At 52.8% G+C, this 9,066-nt stretch overlaps 1 protein-coding gene across 1 annotated transcript; it reads right to left on the bottom strand.

Moving 5' to 3' along the window:
- Window positions 1-743: 743 nt before the first annotated feature.
- Window positions 744-8,425, bottom strand: CHRNA10 (cholinergic receptor nicotinic alpha 10 subunit). The gene is made up of 5 exons (XM_033205677.1): window positions 6,378-8,425; window positions 4,957-5,102; window positions 4,371-4,525; window positions 2,392-2,924; window positions 744-1,721 (listed from the first exon to the last, which is right to left on the bottom strand). The coding sequence occupies exons 1-5, from the start codon at window positions 6,436-6,438 to the stop codon at window positions 1,264-1,266; spliced, it is 1,353 nt and encodes a 450-aa protein (XP_033061568.1). The 5' UTR covers window positions 6,439-8,425; the 3' UTR covers window positions 744-1,263.
- Between the last annotated feature and the right edge of the window lie 641 nt (window positions 8,426-9,066).

Genomic DNA, 9,066 nt, shown 5'->3' with positions numbered 1-9,066 from the left:
TGGACGGTGCCTAACTCCAGCACACAGAGAGAAGGAGAGATGGAAGACAGAGCTCTAGTCCTCCATCAGCACCTCAGTCAAATCCCATTCTTTTGTCAGCACAGATGTAACTTCTGCTCTAATCCATGAGTCCTGAGGCTCCTCTCATCATGGCTCACTGTAGCCTCAAACTCCTGGGCTCAAGAGATCCTCCCACCTCAGCCTCCCAAGTAGCTGGGACTACAGATATGTGCCACCACACCTGACTAATTTTTGTGTTTTTTGTAGCGACAGGGTCTCCCTAGGTTGCCTAAGTTCTTTTTTTTTTTTTAAGCGCATCATATTTAGCAGTGGGGGGTTATATACCAACTTTAGTGACAGTGACATTAATAAGTTCTGATAACCCACCACCATGGACACCAGCGATACATGGACAGCTGGGAAAGCATTATTTCTGGATGTGTCTGTGAGGGTTTTCAGCAGGAGACTGGCGTGTGAGTTGATGGACTGAGTGGCAAGTTCCACTCTCAATGTGGGAGGGCATGGAGAAGACAAAAAAGTAGGAGAAAGGCAAATTCATGCTCTTTCCTGGAGCTGGGACATCCTTCTCTTACCATTGGACATTAGAACTTCAGGTTCTCAGGCTTTGCACTTGGACTTGGACTTGCACCAGCGGCCATGAGACAGACCTGAAGTACAGACAGACCTGGACCCCCAGCTTCCACTACTACAGACCTCAAGGGTAATACAGGGCATCGAGGAGGTGCTAGGTACACGCTTACTTTATTGAGTCGGGGATTTGGGGCCAAATGTCTGTAGGGCCTCCTGCTCTGGAAACTCAACTGAGAATCCCCGATCCTTTTCCCTGAGCCCCTCGGCAGGGAAAGGTAAGAGCCAAGGCCCTGCAAAGAAGCCACCTAGGAAGGAAGACAGGAAACGCAGCAGTTCAGTTCAGTTTCTCATAATAACCTGCACACTCCCCACTGAAAGCTCTAGTACCCAGCACAAACAATTCTGTCCCTCCAAGACTGTACTCTGTGATCTTGGCCTTCGTAGAGTTCCTCTTTTTTTTGGAATTAGGGGAGTGGCAGGCTCTGGATTTCCGTTAGTTAGGGTGTGTAGACAATGAGTGCTTCCTTGTGGATTGTGAAGTCAAGTGTCCCAGGGTCTTAGGAGCAGTGGGGAGAGACTGGCTGGCTTAAAGACCAGCAACCACTTGGCCATGGCTGTCCTTTTCTGGAGGAGCTGTGGCTGCAGCAGATCCCTGTGACTTAGTCCTACCCCTCACAGGGCCTGCACCAGCACCAGGAGGCTCATGACCAGGGCCATGGAGAAGAAGATGCCCAGGAAGAAGCGGTCCATCACACGGGCCAGGCGCTTCCAGTCCTCATGGCAGCGCTGTGCAGCTCGGTGGCTGCGGAAGGTATTGGCAATGGTGGCTACATGGTGCAGTAGGGCTTCCTGGCGGCACAGACATCGTGGCTCATGGCAAGGGCCCGCTGGGGGGCCAGCCCCTCCTTCGGGAGACTGGGGGCTAGGGGATAACTCAGGTGGCCTGGACTGTCCACAGGGCTCCCCTCTTTCCTGCACGCACAGGCTCTGTGCCAGGTGTCCCAGCAGGAGGGCCCTAGCCCAGGCTGGCACTGGGCGGGCACTGGGACCACAGTAATGCAGGTTCATGATAAGGATAGTGAGTGCTGTTGAGAATGTGACCATGGTCATAGTGGCCATGTAGTACTTCCCTGCAAGAGAGAGAGAAAGCCAATTGGGACTCAAAACAAAAAGCCTGTGGATCCTGAGCTTCCCAGTCACCTCTACACAAATGGAAATAAGCCCACCATGAGGCTCTCCAGACCCTCCAAGCCCCATGGATGGAAGCAGGAAGGAGGTAAGGGCCGAGTTCTCCCCATCCTTCATTCCTACACGTGGGTCGTCAGAAGCTACTGCTCTCTAATTGCTCCCCTCACTGCTGGAAGCTGCACTCATACACAATCCAGGACAGTTCCACTCTCAAATAACGATGGGCATGAGCTGGGGCAAGATAACGAATCCTTTTTGTACAAATGGGATAACCAGAGGACCTACTTCCTAGGTTGTGGTGATGTTTACCTGAGTTAATAAAGGTCAAGTGCTTAGGGGAGTGTCTGGCACACAGCGAGCAGTCGACAGATTTTGCCTATTATTAGGATCTGGGGATACTGATGTTCCACCATCAAGACCCAGTCATGAGGGGTGTTCTCCCTGGAAGGAGCTAACCCTTTCCCCTCAGTCTCAAAATTAGGAGACGTTCCCAGGACTCCCCCGCCTCACTCTCTGAAGCGGGGCCTTTCGGAAGACCCAGGCCCTGTTGCGGCCCCGCCCTGGGGGGGGGCGGCGCATCATCAGGTCCCTCCCCGCACCTCCGCTGCTCACCGATGAGCGGCACGCTCTCGGCCGGCGGCATGCTCTCAGCCAGCAGCAGCTGGAAGACGGTGAGCGCCAGCAGCACGGTGATGCCCAACGACACCTTCTCGCCTGAGTCGGCGGGCAGGTGGAAGGCGAGCGGCGCAAGCAGCGAGATGAGCACGCAGGGCAGCAGCAGGTTGCACACGTAGGCGGCGGCGCGGCGGTGCAGCAGCAGCGTGAAGGTGACGTCGGGGTAGGGCTCTGAGCAGCAGCCGTAGGTGAGCACGCGCCGCCGCGCCGGCATACCCAGCACGCGCCACTCCACGTTCTCCACGAAGTCCGCCAGGCTGGCGGCAGCGCCGCGCGGCCGCACATCCAGTTGGTGCCCGCCGTGAGTCCAGGAGCCGAACGTCAGGCCACAGCGCTGGGCGTCGAACGGGAAGGCCGCCACGTCCACGCGGCACGAGCTGCGCGTGATGGCCGGTGCGTCCCAGCGCACGGCGCCATCGTGGCGCAGGACCACGTTGGTGCTGGCCGAGCCTGGCGGCTGCGCGTCCGCCCTGCGGGCAGGCGGGGCGGGAATTGGCTCACCCAGGCTGTCCAGCCCGAGAAGCAGCCCCGGAGGCCGGGAGCCCAGGGCAGACCCCCAGGGTCTGAAAGAAACCAAAACTTCTCCCCAGAATATTGAGGCTTATTAAGTTCGAGACACTCACGACACAGGGGAGCACCTGGCCCCAGCATCTGCTGGCCTGATGGCAGGACACCAGCTCTTCCTTGCTGGAGACAGCACTTGCTTATCCAAAGGGCACCAGTAGGTGCCAGAGGAATCTGGGAACAGATTTTACCCTCTTCCCACGTTTTCCTGCCTTTTAAAGGCTGGAACCGCTCTCCTTTGTCTTGCCACTATTTACAACTTACTGGCTCTTTCTTGAATTTCTATTTAAGCAAGGCCTCTAAGCCACTGCCTTCAGAGAGAAATACTTTTGAACTAAGGCCTCTCACGTGATAGGTACAGCAGGTTAATAAACTTCTGCTTGTGGCCGGGCGCAGTGGCTCACGCCTGTAATCCCAGCACTTTGGGAGGCCAAGGCGGGTGGATCACGAGGTCAGGAGATTGAGACCAACCTGGCTAACACGGTGAAACCCCATCTCTACAGAAAATACAAAAAAATTAGCCAGGCGTGGAGGTGGGCGCCTGTAGTCCCAGTTACTTGGGATGCTGAGGCAGGAGAACGGCGTGAACCCGGGATGCGGAGCTTATAGTGAGCGGAGATGGCGCCACTGCACTCCAGCCTGGGAGACTGCGTCTCAAATAAATATAAATAAATAAATAAATAAATAAATAAACTTCTGCTTGTTTTTCTTTCGTTAATTTGACTCTCGTTTTCAGAACAAAGCAACACAGAGGGTGGAGTGCACCTAGACAGACCCGCTGCCTGGAAGGGGTGGTGCCTGAAGGGCCCAGAAGGGACACAGACGTAGCCAGAGGACGTATAAACAGGCCTCTGCAGAACCCAGAGGCAACTCCGGGACACACAATGACTTCCCTTGGGGGACATCTGCAAAACTTGTAGAGGGGCCCCAGAGAAAATATGCAGAGCTATGTGTGGGCTGGGAGATACAGAACTGGTCAAGGAGACATAAAGCAGTGTTCCAGAGGGCTATGTCCTGGAGGAAAAAGAACCTTAGCCAGGCTCTTGGGGGAGCCCCGAGAGACTTAGAGCTAAAAGTGTGCCCTAGAGAGGCCCTTGTGATCCAGGCATCTGCCCTGGACCACACAGTAGGTTCCCAGGAGACATTCAGCCTGGGCTGGCCTGGGATAGCCTAAAGTGGGGGTGCCATGGAGGGGCTGTGAATGCCTGGCAGCTTAGAAGGGTCCTGGGGAAAAGTTTCCAGGGCAGCATGGCAACCGGCTTATGTGGTAGGGAGAGGGGATCAGTGCACACCCATGGCAAGGGCAAGTCTAGAGAAGGGTAGGAGAGGGGAAGAGCCCAGATAGGCAGTACTTGTTATAGAGTACGATGTCTGGCCGCCACACAAGACTGCTGGGGATGCGGATGGCATCCAGGCCGCCATAGGCATTGGGGTCCCATCGTAGGTAGGCATCTCTCCACTCCTGCCGTATCCACAGATACAGGGTCAGCACCTGGTTCCGTTCATCCTATTGGGGGCAGGGGATGGCAGAGATGTGGACATGTATATGCATATCCTGCCCCGTCTGTGCACACTCCCCTGCAGGGCTCTGGTCAGCACCCACAAACCTGACTTGTCCATATTGTCCAGTTCCCACTCAGACCTGACCTTGCCATGTGACCTTAGTGGGCTCTTCTCTTTTCTGGGCCCATTTCCTCAGCAGTTATATGAGGTGAGAATCCCCGCTTAGCAGGGATTCAATAAGTTCAGGAATGCAAAATGTTGGGCACAAGGTAGGCACCCAACAGTCAGTATCCAACAGTTGGTAACTGCTATCTTTGTTAGTATTAACATTTACAGAAAAGGAATTCCGTGGAGAAAAATCCCAGTCTCTCACCCCTTCATTTCTTGACACTGTGACAGGTAAGACTCCACAGCTGTACCACTACCACAACGCACCATGTCGATGATCTGGGACAGTGTCACTTCCAGGGTCACATTCAGAGTCTGGTCTGTGTCTGCCACAGGTCTCAGGGCACTTGTGTAGTTGGCGAAGAGGTCACGGAACAGCTTGAGAGCCAGCCGGCCCTCAGCTCCCAGGCACTCTGGAGGGTCAGTAAGGAGGGTTGTCCATCCCAGGCCCTAGTCTCAGGGCCTTTGCTCATACCCTCCACTCCCAGGGCAGAGGCCCTGTCCTTATGAGTGTCCTCCTGTGTCTGCCCTTTCTTGCTCTAGCTGTGGCTCTAGTTCCTCCCTGGCCTGCCTGCAGGGACACATGAGATAAAGGCCATGGAGTGAATTGTTACTATCTTTTGGCACCAGGCTGACAAATTTCTCCTCCATCCTTCCCTTTTCAAGGACCTGGAGTCTGCCTGCCTCTCCACAAATGCTAGAGGGATCCAAATAAGCCACAAGAGTCCAGACTTTCACCTAGGGATTCTGAACCCCACTGCTCTGCCCCCTCCAGTCTCTCTCAAACCTGTTTCCACTTCTCCATCTCAAGCTGGTTTCTTCAAAACTTCTGATGCGATGGAACATTCCTTCCTTCTGAAAACACACTCTTCCCCAGGCTTTCCTGACATACATTTTCCTCAATCCCTGACCTAAATATTGTTCCCATGAATACTGTCCTTGGCTCCCTTCTTTTTCTTCATCCCAGATTTTTCTCCTGAGCTCCAGACCCAAATAGAGTACAGTCCACTCCTGAGTTTCCCACAGGTACTTTCAACTGAACTCGCTTCCTCCCTCCATGCTTTGAAACCTACTTCCTATCCCATATTTCCTATCTCAGCAAATAGCATGCCCTCAACTCCAATAGTGACCTCAGCTGGAAATTTGGGAATTATCCCTCCCTTCTCCCTCTCTTGCCTCCTCCTCTTGGAATCCAGTTAATCTCCAGATCCTGTCAGATCATTCAAATCCTCCAGATTTTGCTAAACATCATCTTGAGTCTGCCCTCTCCCCTCCAGGCCAGGCCCTTCCCTTCACTGTCACCCCCTCCCCCGAGGCTTACCTCCTACCCCTCCCATGCCCATAGACCACGCTTTTAAGCATGTACATCTGACCAGGTTAGTAAGTTGTTGAAACCTTTCAGTGCTGCCCCCATCGTCTGCAGGAGAAAGATCTGGCCTGGCCGGCAGGCCCTTCAGCATCTGGCCCCTCTAATTTTCCCAACCCTGTCTCTGGAAGCTCCCCACTCATTGTTTCCACCTTAGCCAGGCAAGTCTCCTCTCATCCACTTCAGCACCCTCTTCTCCACACTCCACAAATAGAGAGCTTGTTCTCAGAACAGGTACTGAGGAGAAACACAAGAGAGACTACATGGAAAGGGATTTGGGCACCACCAGGAGAGGCCAGGGCTGGTGTACTGAGCTTCATACCTGCAGGCAGTAGAAACAGAAGCAGAAGGCCCAGGCTGAGGTGGTGGCTCCGGAGCCCCATGGTCCTGGCACTGCAAGAGGTGGGGCAGGTCTCTGGGTGTGACGCCTCCTGGCCAGATCTAGGGCAAAATTAGGCCCAGCTGGCAAGGATGGTATGGACAGTACCTAGAAGTCAGAAGTTTAAGACTGAGATCTCTGGCGGGTCCAACCACCCTCCAGCGGGCCCTGCAGCCCCTCCAGTCTTCTGACCCTCCAATTTGTGCCTGCCCCTGGAGTTTAGTACTTGGTCTTTCTTCTTATCTGCTGGTCCTTGCCTCTTCTGGCCTCTGCCTCTGCCTCTGCCCTTTCCTATGCTCCCCACCCACTTTGCCTTTCACTCTGTTTCTGCTTCCTTCTCTTTCCCTCTGTAACTTTCTTGGTCTCTCTGCCTCCCTGACTCTGATCGTCCCCTGCCCGCCTCTTTCCACTCTCTCCCTTTCTCCTACTTCTGTTTCATCCCTCATTCCTTCCTTCCTTCTTCCTTTCCCCACACCTGGACTCTAGATGGGCCTGCTGCTCTCTCAGCAGAACAGGGACCAGGGACTCCCTTGATCAGCCCAGAGTCATCTGAGGCACAGGACAGCAGCCCTTCCCTCTTTGCCCTTTCATTAGCTTAATTATACCTGTGCATTACACAGGTGTTAAGACACCTGTCCCCATGACAACAGAGCAACGGAAACTGATACCTCAGGCCTCTGGGGCTTGAATTATTCAAACTCTGTAAAGCAGCACACAGACTCAGCGCAGGCCCATCCTCGGGGGTTGGAGAGTACAGATATGCTGGGTCAGGGTATGTGGAAGACCAGGGTTTAAGAGTGTGAGGCGCCAGGGTCAGTGGATGGGTAACTGTCCTCTCATCTTAGCCACCATTGCCCGAATTCTGGAGGTGGAGGTTCCCCTTAGACCTGCAGCTCTCCTTGCAGTGTGGGACTAGACACTTCAGGCTAGGCACTTTGGGTCAAGCAAGCCCTTCCCTCCTGGTGGGAGTGGTGCTGAGCCTCAGGCCACTCCAGATGACCCAATAGACGTGGGTCCTCTCCTCAGACTCCCTGCAGTCATTCCCATCTGAGCCTCAGGTTTTTTTCTTGCCCAAACACTGTGGGCAGTGTGGGAGAGCAGAGCAAGCATAGGCTTCAGAGTCACTTTCGGCCCTGTCTTATGAGCGCTCTCACCTGGGTAGGATATTGAAACTCTCTGGGTTTCTGTTTTCTCAATCTGGTAATAGGATTAACAGTACTCATCTTGAAAACTGCAAGGATTAAATGAGATAACCTGATAACGCAAGGCACTAGCAAGGCACTATCTAGCACGGTGCCTAAGGTACAGCAGGCCATCAACAATATTTACACTGTGGTCCTAGTGAGGTAGCCAGGCTATCCTCAGGAACACACATTTAGAGTCACAGGTATTTATCATGCACAGAGTTGTGATTATTTTTGTTCAAGGTGACCAGTTGCCTGACCAACAGTAGCACGTACTTCCCTGGCAATCACATCCATAGCCATGACTTCGGGCATCATGGATATGCCAGTGATTCCCTGCTCTTTCTCCACCCCAGTCCCCTCTCCTAGGTACTCTGCTTAACTCCAACATCCCCCTCTGGATGTCACACAGCATTTCACATCATTTCACACTGAAGCCTCAGAAATCCAACCTTCATTTACTCAAGCTGGTAGAGGGGAACTGTCCTTAACTTGTTAAAGAACAACTACCAAAAAAACCCTACAGCTAGGGTATACTTAATGGTGAGAAACTAGAAGTTTTCTCCCTAAGATTAGAATACGGTAAAGATGTCCCCCTCTCGCCACTCCTATTCAACATCATATTGAAGCCCTAGCTAGTCCAATAAGACAAGACAAGGAAATAAAAGGTTGGGAAGGAAGAAATAAAACTATCTTTGTCAACGGTTTTCTTATATACCAGCAACGAACAATTATAATTCAACATTAAAAACACATTGCTGGCCAGGCGCAGTGGCTCACTCCTATAATCCCAACACTTTGGGAGGCTGAGGTGGGTGGATCACCTGAGGTCAGGAGTTCAAGACTAGCCTGGGCAACATGCTGAAACCCCGTCTCTACCAAAAATATGGAGTCTCGCTGTGTCACCAGGCTGGAGTGCAGTGGTGCGATCTCGGCTCATTGCAACCTTTGCCTCCCGGGTTCAAGTGATTCTCCTGCCTCAGCCTCCCGAGTAGCTGAGACTAGAGGCACACACCACCACGCCCAGTTAATTTTTGTATTTTTAGTAGAGATGGGGTTTCACCATGTTGGCCAGGATGGTCTCTATCTCTTGACCTCCTATCCATCCGCCTCAGCCTCCCAAAGTGCTGGGATTACAGGCCTGAGCCACTGCGCCTGGCTGAAAGATAATTTTTAAAAACAGCTATGTGAGTAGAGAGATGCAATGTTCATGGGTAGGAAGACTCAATATTGTAAGATGCCAATTCTTTCCAACTAGATATATACATTCAATGCAATTTTTTTTTTTTTTTTTTTTTTTTTGAGACAGAGTTTTGCTCTTACTGCCCAGGCTGGAGTGCAACGGCATGATCTTGGCTCACAGTAACCTCTGCCTCATGGGTTCAAGCGATTCTCCTGCCTCAGCTTCCGAAGTAGTTGGGATTATAGGCATCTGCTACCATGCCTAG

The sequence above is a fragment of the Trachypithecus francoisi genome, unplaced genomic scaffold (genome assembly GCF_009764315.1).
Source record: "Trachypithecus francoisi isolate TF-2019V2 unplaced genomic scaffold, Tfra_2.0 Lachesis_group8, whole genome shotgun sequence".
Classification (NCBI taxonomy): domain Eukaryota; kingdom Metazoa; phylum Chordata; class Mammalia; order Primates; family Cercopithecidae; genus Trachypithecus; species Trachypithecus francoisi.
Note: the sequence above shows the minus strand (reverse complement) of the source record. Positions and strands in the feature narration are given on the sequence as shown.

Coding starts and splice junctions, on each gene's coding strand:
- CHRNA10 (XM_033205677.1), bottom strand. CDS start 6,438: ATGGGGCTCCGGAGCCACCACCTCAGCCTGGGCCTTCTGCTTCTGTTT. Junction 5,103..6,377: donor TCTGTTTCTACTGCCTGCAG/GTATGAAGCTCA, acceptor CTGACCCTCCAG/AGTGCCTGGGAGCTGAGGGC. Junction 2,925..4,370: donor GACATCGTACTCTATAACAA/GTACTGCCTATC, acceptor GCCTGCCCGCAG/GGCGGACGCGCAGCCGCCAG.